Source organism: Pongo pygmaeus, chromosome 19, assembly GCF_028885625.2.
Source record: "Pongo pygmaeus isolate AG05252 chromosome 19, NHGRI_mPonPyg2-v2.0_pri, whole genome shotgun sequence".
In the NCBI taxonomy this organism is placed as follows: Eukaryota; Metazoa; Chordata; class Mammalia; order Primates; family Hominidae; genus Pongo; species Pongo pygmaeus.
The window spans coordinates 98,070,393-98,091,057 of record NC_072392.2 but is presented as its reverse complement, the minus strand read 5'-3'; the positions used below and the strand labels follow the sequence as shown (position 1 = coordinate 98,091,057).

The 20,665-nt window shown below is 60.6% G+C and overlaps 1 protein-coding gene across 2 annotated transcripts; it reads left to right on the top strand.

The window, feature by feature from the left end:
* Positions 1 to 17,417: 17,417 nt before the first annotated feature.
* CBX8 (chromobox 8) lies at positions 17,418 to 20,192 on the top strand. 2 transcript variants are annotated; one of them, XM_054458803.2, is made up of 5 exons: positions 17,418 to 17,614; positions 18,028 to 18,071; positions 18,261 to 18,326; positions 18,453 to 18,519; positions 19,017 to 20,192. In XM_054458803.2, exons 1-5 carry the CDS (start codon positions 17,546 to 17,548, stop codon positions 19,932 to 19,934), a joined length of 1,164 nt encoding a protein of 387 aa, XP_054314778.1. In that variant the 5' UTR covers positions 17,418 to 17,545; the 3' UTR covers positions 19,935 to 20,192. The 2 variants fall into 2 exon arrangements, with proteins under 2 accessions (XP_054314778.1, XP_054314777.1); XM_054458802.2 differs by having other exon boundaries at positions 17,464 to 18,071.
* The last annotated feature ends 473 nt before the right edge of the window (positions 20,193 to 20,665 follow it).

The following is a 20,665-nucleotide window of genomic DNA, read 5'->3' as shown; positions in this document are numbered from 1 at the left end:
TTGGGTGCTCCCATCCCAACGCCAGGCCTGAGGACTTGGAGACAGAAAAATGGAATCTTTGGGGAGCAAATTTCCTATCAAGGAATGGCATGCTTGATAACATAGGCTGCTAGGCACCCGGTTCTCGGTGTTTCTGGGCTGAGGAAGAGGTGCCTCACTCCCCACACAGCAACTCAGGGCCTAGGTCCCGAGTTCCTGTGTAGGAGCGTCGAGGGAGAGGGCTGGGGGATTGAGGCGATAGTGCTCTCATTTCAGAGAATGGAGTGCCCAATTTTCCCGGTTTCAGCAGCTGCTGGGCGGGGTGGGGGGGTCTCGAGAGCCGCCCACGCTGCCGTCTTTCTTGCGGTTCTTCCTTGGGGATATGGGCGCGTGGGGCTGGCCCTAGGAGGGGGAGATGGGGGCTCCAGGGCTAGTGACCCCCCCAACCCCATCAGAAGAGAGAAGGAACCCAGGGCTAGAAAAAGTCCCCAGCCCTCATCTGTGCCGCGCCTGTAGGGACCCCGACTCCTTCCAGCAACCAGGGTGGGCTGGTGCTGGGGCTTGGGCGCGGGTCCAGTCTGGCGATCTGGAGTGGAAGGGGGGGTCCCGGCCGGCCCTCTGGGGCTGGGTGAGTGGTCGCCGCACGCAGAGCCCCCCTTGGTGAGGGGAGGGGCGCGCCGGCCCCCGGGAGGGGCGGGGCGAGGGTGCGGGCCTCGGGGGCCCCCAGGCCGCGCAGCCCGGGTGGGCTGCAGGGGCCCCCGCAGGCCCGGGGCGGGCTTTGTCTGCGGCAGCTCCGCTTTGGGAAGGCGCCAGCCGGGGTACAAGATGGCGGGGAAAGGGTGGGATCGCAGGCGCTCGCCACGCGGAGCGGCCCCGCTCTGCCTGCAATGCAGCAGGGGGAGGGGCGGGGGCACCGGCGACAGCGCCCGCCCCGCCCCCCTCCGGCCGCCGGGCGCCCCCCCGCCGGTGACCCCGCGCCCGCCGCCCCCGCCGCCTCTGTCTGGCGGCTGCAGCCTCCGCCTCACTCCGCAGAGCCCCGGCCGCGGCAGCTGCAGAAAATGGCTGCCAAAGCGGCGCCAGTCGCCACGCTGCACCGGCGGGGGCGGGCGCGGGCGCCGCAGCCCCCAGCCCCGCTCTCGGTGCCCGCCCGGGGACGCTCGGCCGGGCGCAGGGACCCTCCCGGGGGAGCGGGCGGGGGCGGCCGCGGGGCGAGCGGGGGAGGGGCGGTTACCTGCGGGCAGAGGGGGCACTGGGTGGGGGCGGCCGGGGACTGCGCAGGAAGGGCGCGCTCGGTCTGTCCCCACCCCCACCCCGGTGCCCGGTGCCCTCGCGAGGTCGCGGCGCTCGGGTGGGGAAATGTTAATGGGGTGTTGACCTCGGTGACCGTGTGTCGCCCCCACCCATTTAGAAATCAGTCTCCCCCGCACCCTCTGGCGTTGGAGCTGGGCCGGCTAGCCCCGATGCTCCCTGCAGAAAAATAAAAAAAAATAACAAATAACAAAGCTGTGTGCGTGCTGACTACAGACGAGCCAAGCCCGGAACTCCGCGGAGAAGATCCGGGTGGATCCTCGGGCGCCATAAACCGCAGCCACCACGGTAGCTCAGCAGGTGCCGAGCGCCCACCCTCCTCTCAGCGGGGAGCCGCTCTCCGACCCCCTCCTCGGCCCCGCCGAGAGCCACCCGCGCCGAAGAGGCGCCGGCGGCCACCCCGCCGCTCCCCGGCACCCGGGCCCGAGCACCCTTCTCCGGGCGCCAAGGGGAGCTCAGGGTGAACTGGACACCCGGCCTGGGGCATGGGCTCAGGACAGGGCCCGGGGGTGCACCAGGGCAGGGGACGAAATCGCCCCAGGAGCTCCAGGACTGAGATTGCTGAGAAATAAACGAAAAGTGCGCACAGAGGACTGGTGGGTGGGGTTGGACTCCGGAGTTGGGACCCCTTGGCACAGCCGCGTGGGTTCGTACCCCCACTTTCCCAACCCAAAGGAACCCAGGCCCCAGTGGGCCGGGCCGGCCGGGGAGAGGTGTGCCTGTAGACTTCGTGCTTTATTTTTCCCTTTCTGCAAGTTTCTCTCTCATCCCTCTCCGCCAGCTGCGTTCTCGACTCTTCTGATTTCACCACCAGTGCCTGGAAAATTCAAATTCAGTGTATAAGAGGGCAGGGGCCAGGGACCAGGAGCCAACAGGTCAGGAAAAGGGGTTTCCAGATTCGGGAGCGCTTCTGCTCCTGGGGTTTAAGAGCAGAGAAGAAAAGGCGCATTTGAGACACGTCCCTGTGCGGAGAGAAGTCGGGGGACATCTGGGGGTCCGCATTCCCCCTCCCCCACCTGGGCGGAGGAATCCATGTACCTAAGCACGCAGAAACTTGAAGATGGGAATTTATTATAAATGACCTGGCTAAATGGGCGTGGGGAGAGCGGGTCAGGGATGGTGTACTTCGGGGGCACCAAGAGGCAGCACCCGGGTATCCATGGATTTTCCAGGACCTGAAGAGGTCTCAGTGGCAGAGGTCCGGAGCTGGGCGAAAACCCAGGCAAACTCTCCGCCCCAAGGGCACTCCCCAGTCCCTACTCTGAAGGGAAACAGCTTTCTTCTGGGCAAAACACCGCGGCAGCGAATCTCAGCTAAGGTCAGGGAGGGATACGTGCTGGCACCAAGGGCTGCCGCCGCCGCCGCAGCGCTTCCTTCCGCAGAAACAGCAAGGAGGAGGCGGCCGAAGCTAACTCGATCCAGCAGGCAGCGCCCTCCCCAATCTCGCACCCTCGTTCCCTGGCAGTGCCCGCTTCCACCACCTTCTTCTGAGAGGGACCAGGTTAGGGAATTTGAGATTTTGAAGGGAAGGAGGGCGAGGGTAAGGGAGGATGCCCAAGACGGGCGGAGGTCGCGCTGGTCATCGCGCCCTGGTCCCCATCCCCCACTCTAGCTGGCCCTCCCACGCGACCCCCACCTGCGCGATGTTCCAGGCGCAGGCTGCCCAGCAGGGGGCATCGCCGGGGCGCCTCCCGGAGGCGGCAGCCCTAGAGGCGAGCTCGGTCACAGGCACAGTCCCTAAGGGCACTAGGGTGTCCATTGTCTTAGCGGTTCCCTTTGGGTGAACTCAAGACAGGAGTGGGTCCCCGAGAGGATGGCTCTGGCCGCCACGGCGTCGCCAGAATACGCGCGCCGGAACCGTGACAGCCCCAGAGGGGTCAGCCGGACACCTGTGCATGCGTGCGCGTGCGCGCGCCTCGGAGGGTTGGGGAGGGGGCGAGGGGCGTCCCCGAATCCGCAGTGCCCTTTCTGCCTGAGTTTGAGGCGATCGAGAGCCTTATCCCCAGAGGAATAGCGACGCCTTCTCTCTTCGCCCGCTCCCATCCCGCGGGTGGGCCCGGCGCTGGGCACCTGACCAACAACCCCGCAGCCACCGCTCCACTGCATTCTGCCTGGAAACCCCAGAGTGGTTCTTCTAGTGCATTTTTCTCCCCGCACGCAGGGTTTTTTTTTTTTCCCTCAACAATTGGCAGGTTTTTAAAGTAACCTTTAAATGAGACATCGATTTACCATTATTATGATTGCATTCAGAAATCCAGCCCGAAGGGACACCCTGGGAGATGCTAATTTGGAGGTACCTAGGGCTGTTTATGGTTTAGCACATCCCTAGCCTCGGAAGCACATTTCTTTTGCAGCTAATTGCTCTGATTATCTAGGGGGGAGGTGGCGGAGGGGGGTGGGGGGGGCGGACTCGGACTGTTCCCAGAGCCCCGTGCGTGCACGCAGTGAACCTGATGCTGCAGCGGCTACTGCGGCACCGACACACTCTCACACACACACACACACGCACACACACACAAGCACAGACACACACGCACACAAGCTCCCCTCCCGCATCCGGGCCTTTCCGCTCCTCCGCCGTTGCTCGCCGGGTTTGGGGAGGGGGTGCGTGGGGTGGGAGTGGGAGCGTGCGCGGAGCGGGAGAGGACAGGCCGAGCGGCCACGGGAGAAGAATGACAACGAGGCAGAGGGAGGAGGAAGACCGCGGGAAGAAAAATTGGGGAGAGGGTGCAGGCAAAAAGGGGGGTTAAGCAACGAGGGGGGTGCGGAGGCGAGAGGCGGAGATACCCGGGGAGAAAGAAAGGGAGGGGGCGGGGAGCGGGCGGGGAGCGGGCGGGGGCGGCTGGCTGGTTTCCACTCGTGAGAGCCGGTTGCCGAGAGACGCGCGGGCCAATGAGCGCGCACCAGCTCAGCCCGGCGCCCGCCGTGTGCCCTTATATGGTGCGGCCGCTCGGCGGGCGCTCGCGCACATCGCCATATAAGGGCAGGAACCTAAATACAGGCTATACCTTGTTCTCCGCTCGCCCGGCCGCGGCCCCGGCGATCGATGAGCGCGCCGCCGAGCGGGCTGCGGCGCGCGGGCCCCGGGAGCCGGCGGGGAGGGGGCCGCTGCGGCCGCTCAGCCCGGGCCAGATGTGGCCGGCGCAATGGCAGCCCCGCCAGCTGCAGCGCTCGGAATTCGCCGCCGCCGCGCCCCCCCTCCTTTCCCTCTCCCCCTGCCCCCCCGTTTGGAGGTGCAAATGCAGATGAACCGGGATTGAAATCTAATTGCTTTTGTTTAAAAAAATGTGAGCCAGTCTGTATTGAGTTTGAGCAGAGGCCTGGGATCCCGGCAAACCAAGCAGAACGCCTGGGGGAGACACGAGGAAAAGCCCTAGGGTCTGGCTGGGGGGCGGGGGGCGGGGGGACGCGCCGGTAGAGTGCTGCGTGGCGCCGCAGCTCCAGGAGGCCGGGAACAGTGGCCACGAGGACCCACTGGCTCTGTGCCCTGGAGACGCGGGCGGCCTGGAGCCAGCCAGGTGGTGGAAGGGAGAGGTGAGAGGTGTCGCTGTCACACCTTTCTTCTCTGTCGCTGTGCCAGCCCTGCTCCTGACGGCAGGCTACAAGAGGCTGGGGGGATAGGGAACAGATCCCCCAGCTCGGAAGATTGAAGCCATCAGGGCCGGATCTGGGCGAGGAAGGAGTCATCTCAGGGATTCTCTGCCAGAGGGGCGGTGGGTACTGGGTGAAGCCTCCTGAGATCCTGGTCGCCTTGGTCAGATTGACGCCTGCCTGTGCTGATGACCTCAATGTCCATCTCGAACAGGACGCCCCACTTGCTTTCCCTCTCCCCACTTCTGGCTGGTCTTCTTGCCCACGGGAGAGGAGTCTGAGCTGCCCCTGCAAGGGTCTGGACTGTGAGAGTGGCCCCAGGATGTCCAGGGAGTGTGGAGGGGCCTCTCTGGCTACAACACGTGGTGCACTGACCCAGTTCTCTCACGCAACCTGGTGGCACGGCGACTTGGTGCAGGTGTATGCTGTTGTAGACCTGGTGGTAGCCCACCCAGCACCCCCACCAGGTGCAGAGTGAGGCCTTTACCTCCCACGGGTGGCAGAAGGCAGGAGAGACCCCCGACACCCACAGGTCCCAAGGCCCCACCAGTGGATGGCACGGAAGAAGCTTATGCACCTGGAGCAGTGGCCCCTAATATGGAGAGGACTGTCCCCCAGCACATACCCATCGCCCCTCAGGTGTCCTTCTCCGCGCAGTTTAGACTGTGATTGTGTCAACCTTGCCTCAGCTCCCCAGTGCCTGGAGATGCTGACAAGAGAGCCTCTTCCTCCAAGGAGGCCATTTCCAGTAGCATGATGCCACCTATAGAATGTACCTGGAATTAGTCTGAGCTGCAGCCTTGCTGGCAGTAGTGTGGGGCTGGAGGGAGGAGCACGCCTTAGATTGTTCCTCGCCAGAGTTGAGCCCGGAATGGTAGTCTAGTCACACAGGCCTTCCCCAGGAGTCCTCCTCTTGCCATCCTGGGTCTCCTAGGTAGGTATTTGGTAGCTCTGGGCCTGGCATCATTGGGAAAATGGTGGCCAGTACCTGGTGTATCTGGAACAGGAATCAGCCACTCCTACTAGGAGTCCCTAGCTTCCTGGGCAGGCACAAACTCCAGGGTTCTATGTACTGCCCTAGGCATGTGCCTCAGTGGTCAGCACTCAACAGTCAACAAGTATTTCCAAAAGGTTCAGGAAAACCCTCATATGCCTACACGAATGATCTCGAGGTGTCGAACATGGAGACCAGACTGGTGGCTCCAAGGCCACCCGCTCCGAACGCTGGTTTTGCAGGGAGAACAGGTTAGGAGAAAGAGAGACTTGTCCAAGGTAACCCAGTTAGCCAGGGGCAGAGCAAGCCTGGGTTTCATTCCCAATCCACTGTTTTTTGCGTTATGCAGGTGCATCTCAGCAGCAGCCCAGGCATGGGCTTCTGTGTCAGTGTGGCTTGTCAATCCTGGAACCCGGGAGCCCTAGCATGGGGACTTGAAACTGACTAACATTGATCTCAGCCAGCCCTACTCCCTGAGCATCTGGACAGAGGCTGGAAAAGCCAGTGGGTCTCTGGTCTCAGGCTGCTAAACTCCTGGTCCCGCCAAAGGCTGGGATTGGCCATAGCCAGTGACACTGCCACAGGCTGCTCTCTCATGCCAAGCTCCAAACCCTAGAGCAGTGCAGCCATGCCCGCCTCCCCTAGGTGCCTGGTTCCACACCAGCAAGAGCTACCCTGAAACTTCCCCTTATCCTCAACTCCTGAGTGACAGATATAGGTTGAGCTCTGTCCTGTGACTTAACTTGGGCATTAACAAGTTACTTAACCCTCTGAGCCTGTGTCTTCATCTTTAAATGAAGCCTCCCTCTAAGGGTTGTGATGAGGAATAGAAGCAGAGTCCTGTAAGCCTCCAGCACAAAGCCTGGCTCAGAGCAGCCCTCACTCAGTGGATGGTGGCTACATATATCCACTCCCAGCACTCTGGTACATCCTCTTGTGCCAGGCTAGATACCAATGGGATACAAACACCATAACACATCATGTCCATTTGAGCCGCTGTAGAAACAGGTATTCCTAGCACTCCCTATCAGATGCCGTGGTGAGTGGTTGGTGGGTATCAGATCCAACCCCCTTCCTACCCTTGCACACTTTCTTCCAGTCCTGCCTAGCTCCACCCTCTGCCCTGCCCTGCCCCCTGTGACAATCCAGGGCCCTGCAACCCTTCACACACCCACTTCCCAGGGCATCCTCAGAACTGCCATGTAGACAGCCCCAGAAACTTTCCTTCCAGGGAAGAGGATGCATGAACCCACAGAAGCTGGGGAAGAAACCGAGCCTAGGACTCCTTTCTCATCTTGGAAAAACAGCAAGTGTGTGTGTGTGCGTGTGTGTGTGTGTGTGTGTGTGTAGTATGGAGTCCTGCTTTCCTGGGATCCTGTGGGTCCATTACAGATGCCTGTCATAGCAACAAAATGGGAAAGAACCAGCCCATTCTGCAGGTGGGACCACTGATTTCCAGGAGAGAGACCTGATCTTGCGGTGCAAGCACGTGAGGCACTTCCCCAGATTCCACTGGCCCCTAGTCCCACGATTTGAAGGGGCTGGCAGTCAGTGTTGAGAGAGGCAGCTGGTGAGGCACCCGGGTTAGACTGCAGGTGCCGAAGGACCCAACAGGAGCTGTGGGAGAAAGCGACTCAGTCTTGCCCTGTCTTGCCGTGGCAAATCATCTCCCCCAACATCCACTCCTGTCTTTCTCCCCTTTTCTTTCCCTACACTCGATGCCCTCACTCTGGGAACGACATCTCTGTGATCTGTGCCAGCGATGGCCCCACCTGCTCTGAAGACCCTCGACTCCCGCATGCCCACCTGTGCCCACCTTCTTCATTTTGGCTGGACACCACTGCACACCCGACTTGTGCAAAGTGAGGCTCAGACTTGGGGATATGCTCTTAGACCTTCCCGACTCCTGAGAGGGAACTGTACCCACCGCGCTGTCCCTCACTGGGGAGCTGTAAGACCACTCCAAGGCTGAAGCCCAGTGTCCTGCACCCCTATCCAGTGGGCACCCTTCCCATTGCTCAGGCCCTTCCAGGCTGAATGGCGCCCCCCTCAAGAGGAGAGGTCCAACCCTTCCCTCAGCTTGGGACAGAGTGGGGGTGGGGTAGAGAGGATAGTTCCCCAAGGGACTGCCCACCCCCATCCCAGAGCTCGTATAATGCCCGGAGCAGGTTGGAGAATGAGGGCCGCCAGAGATGCTGTCTTGCGGACCAAAGGAAAGGTTTCAGGGAACAGGAGAATTGGTGACTCCTGCCGGCCTCCCTGCTGGCCACTCTCTCTTCTATTAATCCCAGGTCCTCCCCACTCTCCAAAAGGGAGAAACTGAGGAAGAAACCTGGGACTGACTGGAAGGCCTGGAATCCCAACTCCCCCTGAGTTTTTTGGCTGGGAAAATACCTGGGGACAGCTGGAGTCTTCGGGTATCCTGGGGCGCCCCTCCCCCAGAGCGCCCCCTTCCCCTAGGGGAAATTCGCTCTCTCGCTCTCTCTCTCTCTCACACACACACACACGCACACACACACACACGAACACACACACACGCACACACACGAACACACATGCACACACACGCGCGCGCACACACACGAACACACACACACGCACACACACACACACGAACACACACACATTGGAAAGGAGATGATAACTCTAAACTCAGGCTGCACAGTCGGGGTGGTGTAAAAAAGTTAGAGACTGCCTCAAAACGGCAGTGGGAATGACCGCAAAGGGAAGAGGAAGGAGATAAAATGAGGCCTATCCCTCCCAACCCAGCAGCCTGGCTCTTCAGAGACACTCCCTTTTCCAGGCCCTACAGTCCCTTGGCACCCTCCTCCCTTCCCACCAATACAGCATCTGAAGGCGTCACTGAGATCTTCCACCCATTTTTCCTCCCCCTACCCATCTCACCCACAGGTTGCTCTACCCACAGCAATTCCTTCCTAGGCTTCCTCCTGCAACCCTGAACTGTTTAAAAGCTCATTTAAAAAAGAACTTAAGACTGATACCAAACTTCTTAGTTGCAAGCCTGAACTGTGGGCACCTTCTCATTAAACGTAAAACCTGCATCTTTTCCAAGAGAGAGGACGTTCTTGTCCGTAGAGGGGTGACGGGAGGTGCTGCAGAGCCCTTTTGAGCTCCTCTCACTCTCTGCTCTGTGACTGCAAAAGTGAGAATGGTGCCCTCGGAGGAAACACGTTTTACTGCAAAAATTATCTGGAGCCCGGAATTGCCCTGAAAGTGGCCCTGCAATTACAATTCTGGTCCAAATCCATTTATCATATTTATTTGTGGATTTTCTCCTCCCACTCCTCTGCGTATTAAAAAAGATCAAGAAGATTTTTTAATGTATTAAAGATGTTTCCTCCACATAAGGCACCCCACCGCCACCCACACACCCCTTTATTCTGCTTTGAATTCAACGACTTCTGCTCTCTCGGTGGCTGAGGCGACCATCCCAGAGCAAGGAAGTGCTCTGTCTTGATCTGTTCAAAGGGTGGGGAACTGAGTCCCTGGAGGGTCCGGACCCAGACCCCGGAGCTGGTTTGCAGGACACCCCCTTAAGCCTCAGCAGGCTGCCAATCTACCCTCTCCACACCCCACCACATTGAACATCTGCCCCCAGTACCCCAGCCACAGTCCATGTCTCTGCCTCGAGGGCCACCGAACCTCCCAGGATGGATGGGGCGATGGTGGGGGTGTCTGCTGGGACTTCCACGGTGGCTTACCCCTTCATCCGTTTGGCCAAAAAGTAAGCTCTGAGGTTGAAACTAGAAAAATACAGAAACTCAGCGTGAACATCACATTTCCACTGCTTTAAACTTTCTCTCTCCTTGGTCCTGGTCACGAACCCTACACCCTCTGCTAAACCAGCTTTTCTTGCCATAAGCCTCCTCTGTTTTTAGGATCTCAAGGACTAGCTGAAGAAAATTAATTTTGCCTCTGATTGCTGTGTTATTCTAGATAAGCCATTATTATGCAAATGAGGGAGTGCGGCTCTCAGGATGAATAAGACGGTGCCGGTAGCGGCGCGGGACAGCCCCAGATGTTTGCATAATTACTTCTGCCCCAACTTCGAGAGTGCAAAATGTCAAGGGAGGAAGTTGTGCGGGTAAATACGGTACCATGTTCCCTGAATTTGATTTCCTACAGAAGGGCGGGGAAACCGATCGGAGGCTTCAGCTGCAGAGAGAAAAGGCATCACGGCTCCCGGGCCGAGAGTGTCCCGGCCGAGTGGCCGTCTGCGTCCGCCCCCGGGATGCTGAGCCACCCCTCGGCCCAGAGCGGCCGGAGAGAGCAAGGTCCCGCCCGGGTAGCGAGGCGCTTGCGCGGGCACAGAGCAGCAGCTTGGCCCCACGCTTTCCGGCAGCCCCGGAACCGGCAACACGGCTTCTGGGCGTGCGCGGAGCCGCCGCGCTCTGGCCGCGGAGCCTCGACGCCAGCCGAGCCCCTTCGGGTCCCAGACGGCGCCTCCTCCCGGGACAACGGCTAGGGGTGCACCGAGGAAGCCCTGTACCGGAGCTGCAAGGAAAGGCGTCGACCACAGTGGAGGACGCCGAGGCTTCGCCCAGAACCTCGCCGGCACCGTCGCGTTTTCTCGGTCAGCTCCCAAACGTCTGCCCTCGGGTTTGCCGCCCGCGTAGCCCACTCTCGCGGAGCGTAGGCGGCCCGGCAGACGCCTCTGTTCCCCGAGGTTCTGCGAGAGGCCCCAGACTGGCCTCTGCAGCTTGTGCCTCCTCGAATGACCCGGCAGGCCCTGCACTTAGGATTTTCTGATCTCTAAAAGGGGAAGCTGGACTGTGGCTCTTGGCGTTCACAATCCCGCAAGGGAACGGCACCGGTTGAGAGACCCCCACTTTGGAACTGACTTGAGGTCCCGACGTCCCAGCAAAAAAGTCACTTCAATTCCTTCTGCATGGGGGCGGGGTAGGAAATGAGAAAACGGGAAGCGCCAGGCGGAGTCCGAGGAGTCCCTGGAGCTTCCCTGGGACTCTGGAGAGCCGCGTGTGGTCCAGGAGGAGGCGGGAGGACTGTTGTACCCAGCATCGCTGGAGGCAGAAGTGCCCACCCTGGCGGAGCTCCGGCTCAAGGGAGCCCAGGAGGTCCAGCTGCCTCTCTGCGCCCAAGCTCTGGTGCCACCATTCCTTGACTCGCCCAGCCTCTCCCCGTGTTTTCCCGTGGGAGGGTTGGTGCTCCCCGCCTTTCTCATGAGCTGGGTCACGGGAGGAGGGGCGCGCATCAACCGTGGCTCGTAACCTCCAGGCCAAGTCTGTCAGTGCAGGTAGAATCTGGGGTCAAACTCTCCACTCGGGGCATCTGGAACCACAGGCTGCTCACGCGTTGAGCTAGGGCCCGGGGTGATGCGGGAACAAAGTCGGCGCGCCCCGGGCATCTCCAGGCAGGGGTTAGGGCTGGAGGTTTCTGATAACGTCCTGCTCTCCGACGGGACTCCAAGGCCTTGACCTCTAGGCCGCTCACTCGTCCCAGGGTGCTCTGCCGCCACACCCTGCCGGCCTCCCCTCGCCTCTCGCAGTCCCCGCCCCTGGCTGTGTCTAGTCCGTCCCGCCTGAGCCCCTTCTCCCCAGCCCATGAGAACTGAGAGCCCAGACCCAAGGACTCCCGGACTCCTTCCAGGTTGCGGTTGTCCGGCCCAACTCTGGACCGCCTCTCTCTGCTCCCCAAGGGCGCCTGGGGCTCCTAGGAATGGATCTCACGAGCAGCACCAGCGAGCAGTCCGGGGATTGGGTGTGCGTGTGCTGGGGGGGTGCGGGGGGGGAAATGGGGCCGGCCCGCGGCGCGCATGCGTGCTGGTTCGGGCGCTGTGCGCGTGCTCCAGCGGCACCGCACCCTCAGCTCGCCCGGCCTCGGCGCTCCGAGGGGACGCTGGCGCGTTTTCCCAGCGAGCCCACGTGGCCCAACCGGTCCAGATGCCCAAGGAATGAATCAAAACTGCGTCTAAGCAGCATACGGTCCGTTTCCCAGGGAAGATGGGTGTGTGCTGAGCACCCTCTCTGGGCTTGCCCCTCATGGAGAAGTAGGGACAGCCTAGGCTGATACTGGGGTTCCTGGGGAAAGTCAAATCAGAATCACTAGGTCCTATGAGTTTGTTCTGGTCTCAGAACACCAATAACAGCAACAACAGTAACTAATAATGAACATTTATTGAGCATTTGCCTGTGCCTGACAGTGTGGGGGTGCTTCCATATCTCACTGAACCCCCCATGGACTCTGTTGGGAAAACGTGCTAATATTCCTTTTCTTATAGTTATGGAAGCTGAAACACAGAGAGGTTAAGTAACTTGCACAAGGGCACACAGCCAGCAAGTGCATTGGAACCCAGGAGCCCACCTTTTTTAGCCACTGTGCTCTACCATTAAAAAAAAAAAAAAAAGCAAAAACGCCCACCAACATCCAGCTTCCAGTTGACTTAAATCGGCCCCTAGAACTCCCTCCTGTCTCTATCGTTCCAGTCTCATCCTTGTTGCCGAGGGCTCTGAGGATCCTCCTGCTGGAGCACTGCTCTGCACTTCCAGGAGGCTCCACTGGACCTTTCTTGAATTCTTTCCTTAAGCCTTGGAGGAGCTGAAATTCACAAGGATCCAAAGCCCCTGCTGCGGAGCTTTAGGGACTTGAGCTTAGGGCTTCTCAGGCAGAACCCCTGCTGCCTGCCCCTGAGCAAGTGACTTGGCCCCGCAGTGCCTCGCTTTCCTCATCTAGAAAATGGGGGTAGTAGAACTGATGTTACCTGGCTGTTGTGAATCTTAACTGGGATAACGCAGGCACTAGATATAGGGCAACTAGTTAAGCAATACATGTTGCTTAACTCTGAGGGGATATTTTCCTCCTGTGGAGGGGAAGAAAGGGGGCCTGATTTCAGTTTCCGGGCTTTAAGGCAGAAATGTGGCTTCTGGAATGTGTGCAGCCTTGTGGGAGATTCCTGTAGAGTGGGCAGCCCCTTCTTATCCTTTGCAGCCTGTTCTAGTGCTTCTCTAACAAGGAGGATGTGTGGATGTCTCCTAGGGAGGAGAAAGTGGGACAGGAAAGGTGGGAGCTTCTTGCTCTTGGGAACAACTAGCGGCGGGAACCAAGGCCAGAAACCTGGACAACCTCACTTCCAGTCACCCAGGCTGGGCCTTGGGACCAGTTTCCAGAATGTCGGGTCACCCTGCGGCATTCCCGCAGCAGGCGGCAGGCGCCCAGCCCTAGCTCGGCGTCGGGGAAGCAGCGCTGCCGGACGCCCGCCCGGCTCGGGGGCCGCGGGAGGTAAGCCACTGGCCACAAGGCCACGCCTCGGAGCCGCCTGCGCTCACTTCACTGCCGGCCCGCCCGAGGCAAACGGTTGGCTTCCAAATCTGCCCGCGTCCGCGGCCAAGACCGGGCAGGTCCGACGCCCGCCAAGCCGCGAAGTTGAAACGCTCCCAAAGAACCGGGCCGGCCTCATCCTCAAGCTGCAGGACGCGCTAGGGCTTGCCGGCCTGGCCCACGACCCAGGAGCCCAGCGCCCCGCTGGGGCCCGTCCGCCCCTCTCCTTGGACTGCTCCAGCCTCCAGCCTCCCTCCCGGAGGACGAGTCCGTGGGCCGCGGGCCCAGGGAGGCCTAAGAGGGCCCCCAAACTCCGGGCTCTCAGGAGGCGGCAGCATCGAGGGCAGAGTCCTGGCACCTTTTAGAGGCTGGGGCCGAGGGTAGGGCGGGCTCCCGGGCGCAGGTCGCAGACCCTTTGTCGGGAAGGGCAGTCGCGGGCCGTGCGCCCAGGTCGCCAGAAGAGTGCGGAACAGGGCCGGAGACCTAGGGGTTTGGGAAGCAGGTGTCCCCAGGAGGGCGGGCGCCCGCATTTCCGTAAACAAAGAAACGGGGCAGCTCATCTCAGGAGAGGGGGTGGCTGTTAAGAGAATCGCCGACAATTTCCTTCATAAAAATGCGATCTGAGAGCATTTGATTTCCACTTTCACTCCCCCCATCCCCCGCCCCAACACACGCACCGTCTCTAAAGACACTCAAATTGCAGCCATATGGGGCTAAAGTAATAGGAAGCAGTTACCTTATTTACTGCAGAGGCGGCGCACGCCAACCTGGCAGCCGCAGCCTGAGCAGCGGACCGCCGAGCAATGGGATTAAGAGTAGCGTGTCTTGTCTTTCACAACTTTTGTTTGTTCCTGGGAAGTGTAGCTGGGAAAGGCAATTATCTAACTTTGAAACAGGAAAGAGGTTGTATGGAGAAAAGGGAGGTGGCGAGAATTGAGTGGGTCGGGGAAGAGGGTTCGATAAGAAAGGTGGGGAGCAAGGATCCTCTTTCTGTGGGTTCCTAAGACCGTGCCACCAGCTGATCTGTCCTCTCGGTCTGGTTCTGACCCGGCTGGAATGACTGCAAACCTCCTCCCCCTCCACGCCCACGCATGCTAGCACCCTCTCCTAGCGCCCTCTCCCGGAACACAGGACTTCCTCCCGCGCCCACCCAGCCAGAGCCCGGGAGGTGGGCTCCCATTTCTCAGACCGCCACCTCCCGCTTTGTCTCCAAACTGCCGAGGAGTGAGGTTGCCCGGTGACCTGTTTTCACACCCCCTGCAACGCTGCTCTCTCACGGGCAGTTGCTCTCTCACGGGCAGGGGGTGCGCCAGGCAGGGATGAGACACACTCTGCCCCACTGGGGATTGCCTTCCTTGGTGGGACTGAGCGCGTCTGCTGCTGACAAGAGCCGGGCTTCCTGCCCTCAGATCCTTCTATACCTCTTCCTTCCTTCTGAATCGAGTTCCACCTTTGCCACAAGCCTTGCAGGATTCCCCGACGTTTGCAAACTCAGACTCTTCGCAAGCGATAGTTTTGTTTAGAGCAAGCATTTCCGAAATAATCGCCATCAGGCACGAAGACAGGTGGAAAATTGGGTGGGGGAAGCTAAGATAATTACCTAAGACCCTATCCAGAGGAGGGGGCCGCACCTGCCAGCATCAGGGGTTTCATTTCTTCAAGTTTCAGAGGTATTTAGGCAAATAAGGGAGAATGGGGCAGAAAGAGAGGGAGACGGAAGGAAGGAAGGAGGGGAGGAAGGAAGGGAGGAAGAAGGAAGGAAGGAAAATGGAAAGAACGCATGGAGGAATGACTAAAGCTATCTTTTTTGGGGAGAAACTGAAACCATCGCCCTCTGCACGCCTAGTGCAAACCCCATGGTCAGGAAAGTCATCAAGGGCAAGCACAACTCCGGGAACCCCGTTCCAGAAACCCTATCTGAAGGAAAATCACCGCTCTTCGCGGGTGCGGGAGAGCTTGCCAGGGGTGGGGGTAGGGCGCGAGGCCAGGCGGGTCAGGTCCCCCCGGCCCACTCTGGGAAGGCCCCCTCCCTCCTACTTCCACAGTGGACCTGGAGCCAGCTCGAGGAGCTGAGGCGGCCGGTGCGGGGCTGGGGCGCCGTTGTCCTTGGCGGGCAGCGGATTCCAAGAGGGGGCGGGCGGGACAGGCAGAGCGACCCGGGCCCAGGGCGGAGGGTGGGCTTTCTCTGGGCGGGGAAACCAGACACTTATAGGCGGCTGAGGCCGACTTTATTTTTACTGCCCAAACTGTTGGAAAGTATTTAAGCTTAAACAGAAACAGCTGTATCGCTGGCACCGGCCGACGAAACTATTTGTTACCGGGAATGACTTTTTATGATTAAGGACGCGGCCGTCGGCGGCCTCCCACGGGCGGCCCGCGAGGGTCACTGGGAGATCTGAGCGTCCTCGACGCGCTGTTCGTTCAGACAGAACGGCTGGAGAGATGGGACTGTTCGACCAGCGGCCACCTTGTGAAGTTTAGGAACAAGGCCAAAACCTGAAACCCGTGTTTCCAGAGGCTGGGGCAGGACTGGGAGGGAAGATGGGAGAAGCGCCCCGCTTGCCCGGCGGGTCGAGGACCTCGCGGCTGCCGCCGCCTGCGCGCGCCTCACTTTGGACAGGAGGCCAGTTTTCCGCTCTGGGCTTCCTGCCCCTCCGTGTCAGACTCCTTGGCTGCTTCTCTCTCCCTTCCTATCGTTCTCTCTCTGCCTCTCTCTTTTTTCCCCCTCTCTTTCTCCACCCCATCTCTGGCCAAGGGAAACCGCTTGCAGTCAGGCTGATCATCGATGTTTGAACTAAATCGTGGGTTCCAAGGAGTGAGAATTGTGCTTTGGAGCTTGAGCAATAAGAGAACAGGGTGGGAGGGAGCTGGGTCCAGAGTGCGGCTGCTGTCCCCAGCGCCGCCCCCGCCACGGGTCACCGGCAGCCTAGCTGGCGGCAGGGTCGGCGGTGCACGTGCTTGTGTGCACACAGCAAGGCGGTCGCGGCCGGCCCTTGTCCCTTTCCAGGAGCCCGCCATCTTCGCGCGTGAGACCCTCTCGCCCAGCCCGCACTGGACCCGGCGACGTCCCCCAGCTTCCCGCGCTGGCGTTTCTCGCAGGATGTCCGCCGCTCACGTTGGGAAGAGCGGTGGACAGGAAGTGCGCGGGCCGGGCGCCGGGGTTGGGGAAAGCCAGACGCACTTCCAGCCGCGCGCCCCATCCCCTGCCGGCTCTGCCCAGATGCCCTTAGCCCACCCAGGCCCCGGGCAGGGGGCGGCGAAGGCAGGCGAAGTTCGGGGCCGAAGCCTGGCGGGGGCGGGCAGCTTGGGCGAAGGGCAGGGGCAGGTGGCTGCGGGCGTCGGGGACGGTCGGGGGGCAGGAAGAAGCCGCGCGACATCCTCTGTGGGGTCCTGGGCTGCAGGCGGGCTCCGGAGAGAACAGCCCGGCCTCCACCAGGTCTGTGTTCGGCTTCAGAGCCGGGGACGAGCGCTCCAGCCAGACCGGCTCGCAGGGCCCGGAGGGTGGCCGAGGGCAGGGCCGCGCGACAGGAGCCTGAGACACAGGCACATTGATTTGTTAGCGGGACCCGGCTGGGGGGGGGAACGTTGCCATGGAGACCGGGGGTCTGGTATACGGCTCAGGGGGCGGGGGGCGGGGGCCGGGGGAGAAGCCGACCGATGGGCGCGCCGCAGGCTCTCGGGGTTCGGGCGCGGCCCGCGGCGCCCCAGCACCTGTGCATTGTGCATTGTGCGGCGCGGGCGGCGGGGGGAGGGGACCGCGCGAGTCCTGGGCGGTGGGGGTGGGGCGGCGGGCCGGGGTCTGCCGAGGGGCGGAGCCGGGCTGACATCGCCGCGGGGATCCCAGCGAGAGCTGTGGGGGACGCCGAACGCCGGAGGGACAACTTGGTGGCGGGGGAGGGGGCCCCCAGCGAGGACAGAGGGCGGCCGGCCCCCTCGCCAGCCCCGCAGACTGACAGCGACCGGGCCCGCCCTCCCCCGCGGCGTCACTTCCGGCGGCGCCCCCTCCCACTCGCGCGCTCGGTCTCTGGAGTCGCCTCGGACTCCGCCCCCTGGCGATTGGAACGCGGGTCACGTAGCAACGCGGGGGAGAAAGGCAGAGGGGCGTGGCTCGGAGCTCGTCCAATCAGCGTGCGGGGGCGCAGGCCTCCGGCCGCTCGGCTTTAGCAACGTCGTTAGCAACACGTGGGGCGGGAGGAAGCACTGGGCGGAGGGGAGGGGGCCGAGCGGAGGAGCGCGGGAGGGGGGCCGCGGGAGGGAGAGAGAGCGCCGGGAGGGGGAGGAGAACTGACGTCAGCGGGAGAGTATTATGGTCTGTCGTGCGCTGGCTGCTGCTTTTCTGCTCCTGGAAGCGGCCAAGGGGGGAAGCTGCGAGTCAACATGGAGCTTTCAGCGGTGGGGGAGCGGGTGTTCGCGGCCGAAGCCCTCCTGAAGCGGCGCATACGGAAAGTAGGTGCCCCCGGGCCTAGGGCCTCCGTGCGGCCGGGCCCTCCCCTCCCGGCCCGGGTTCCCTCCCCCTGCTGCAGCCCAGCTTCCCTTCCCCCAGGTCCCAGCAGCGGTCGCGGCCGTGGCGGCGGCAGCGGCGGCGGCGGCGGCGGCGGCGGCGGCGGCGGCTCTGAGCCCAGGCGCTTTCCTTAGACTTGCAGCGATGCACGGATTGCATGGGTGGGGGGCGGGGTGGGGAATGAATGCCGGTGCATGCACTTTGTGCAGCATTAGGTGCAGGGGTGATGCAGCGGGCGCGTGCCTTTTGCGGCGGGGTTTCGAGCATTCATCTGGTGCATGCGTTTTCGCATGCATTTCTTGTATCCTCGTCATGCGTTTCTCCCCATGCACACACATTATCCCCTTTGCACCCGCAGGGACGCATGGAATACCTCGTGAAATGGAAGGGATGGTCGCAGAAGTAAGTAGGTTATATGCAATTCTCAACCCCAGACTGTTATTCGGGAGGTTTCTTTCTTCCTCTTTTTGCCTTTACGTTGAAATACAATACAATGCAATGAGAAAAGTTACACACACACACACACACACACCCCCTCTGCTCTCACCCTGCTCCTGGGACTGATGCCCACTTCTTCTTGATTCCCTTTAGGTACAGCACATGGGAACCAGAGGAAAACATCCTGGATGCTCGCTTGCTCGCGGCCTTTGAGGAAAGGTACAGACCCTTCCAAGTCCCAGCCACTCACTTAGAAACAAGTAGAGTGGCTTCTTTCCAGCCTGGACTAGAGTCCCACTTGCTTTCTTTACTCACGCACCTTTTCTCCTTTTTTTCTTTCTCCAGGGAAAGAGAGATGGAGCTCTATGGCCCCAAAAAGCGTGGACCCAAGCCCAAAACCTTCCTCCTCAAGGTAGGTTGGCAGTGTCCAATGGTGGAGGACAATGTTGTGGAGTCATTTGTGGGAAGGGGGCTCTGAGGGCTGTGAGCCAATGGGGTGTCCACACATGTTGCCTATTTGTAATCTAGGAGGGAGTTCCCTGACAAGATGTCACCAAGTCAGTAGCAGCACCAATGGTGTCTGGGGGGACGGGCTTGGCCACACTAGAATTCCTTTACCCTCCCCCTCCCAAGTGGACATATAATCAAATGCAAAAAGTGTACTTTTTGCAAATGACTACTTCCAGCCAAATCTTCTACCCCTTCTCCCATCTTTCTATCTCAGCTCCATCAACCTCCCCACCCCATTCATCCAGCCATCCACCCACCCACCCACCCACCCATCCATGCATCCGTGTAGACATTCTCAGGCATCATAGGGTAAAGATAGGAGGTCAGGGCTTAGAGGAGGAGTCCTGTGGGGGTGGACAGGGCCCTGCCCCACTCTTGATACCATCTTCTCTTCTGCAGGCTCAGGCCAAGGCAAAGGCCAAAACTTACGAGTTTCGAAGTGACTCAGCCAGGGGCATCCGGATCCCCTACCCTGGCCGCTCGCCCCAGGACCTGGCCTCCACTTCCCGGGCCCGGGAGGGCCTTCGAAACATGGGTTTGTCCCCGCCAGCGAGCAGCACCAGCGCCAGCAGCACCTGCCGCGCAGAGGCCCCTCGGGACCGGGACCGGGATAGGGACCGGGAGCGGGATCGAGAAAGGGAGAGGGAGCGAGAGAGGGAGCGGGAACGTGAGAGGGAACGAGAACGGGGTACCAGCCGAGTGGATGACAAGCCCAGCTCGCCGGGGGACAGCTCGAAGAAGCGAGGCCCCAAGCCCCGGAAGGAGCTCCCAGACCCCTCACAGAGGCCCTTAGGAGAACCCAGCGCCGGCCTCGGAGAGTACCTCAAGGGCAGGAAGCTGGACGACACCCCTTCCGGGGCAGGAAAGTTTCCGTCCGGCCACAGCGTGATCCAGCTGGCCCGAAGGCAGGACTCGGACCTGGTGCAGTGTGGTGTGACCAGCCCTAGCTCAGCTGAGGCCACGGGCAAGCTGGCTGTGGACACCTTCCCGGCCAGGGTGATAAAGCACAGGGCTGCCTTCCTGGAGGCCAAAGGCCAGGGTGCCCTAGATCCCAGTGGCACTCGGGTCCGACATGGCTCAGGCCCCCCCAGCTCTGTGGGGGGCCTGTACCGGGACATGGGGGCCCAGGGGGGAAGGCCCTCCCTCATCGCCAGGATCCCTGTGGCCAGAATCCTGGGGGACCCGGAGGAAGAGTCCTGGAGCCCCTCCCTGACTAACCTGGAGAAGGTGGTGGTCACGGATGTGACCTCAAACTTTTTGACCGTCACCATTAAGGAAAGTAACACGGACCAAGGCTTTTTTAAAGAGAAAAGATGAATGCTGGGTGGGTGTGCCCAGGACGAGAGCAGGGGAGAGAGTGAGCGTGAGCTTGGCATAGTGATTTTTATTTCTGGGTGGGATGTGGCCTTTTGGCTGGTCCCGTCCCTGATGTCACCCCCACCCCCGCCAGCCCCTTTCATCCCTCCTTCCTCCCCCTCAGTTTTTGTTGGAAAGATTATCTCTAGAGTTATATTTTCTATTAGATGTAAATATGTTATTTAAGAAAAATATCTAAATATATATATTTCAACTCTTGAAGTTGTTTTATTTAAAGGAGAGAGACTCTCATTGTGGTTTAGTTGGGGCACCCCGAGTGAGCTGGGGCAGGAGGGGCCCCCTTGCCCCAGGGCTCTAGGGAAGTTGGGGCCTGGGTACAGGTTTCTGAGAGTGTCTGGAGGGGCTTGGCCTGCCCACCCCACCCCTCCTCCCTTCTCCCACAGCCCAATGCCAGACTCCTGGCACCAAGGCCCGGCCCAGATTTGCTCTCTCTTCCCATTGGCCAGGCAGGCCAACAAAAGGTTGGCTCCCCAATCAGAAAAAAGGGGGGGTGGGGTCAGTCTGTTTTCCTTTTTTATAGTTTTTTTTTTTTTTTTTTAAGGTAAAGAAGTCTATTAGGGAAAAAAGTATTAACTTGAATAAGCTTTTCGTGTGTGATGTTGAAGGTTAAAACGTCCCCAGCAGGCAGGGACAGGAGGTTTCTCCCCAGGACCACACCAGGAAATGCACTT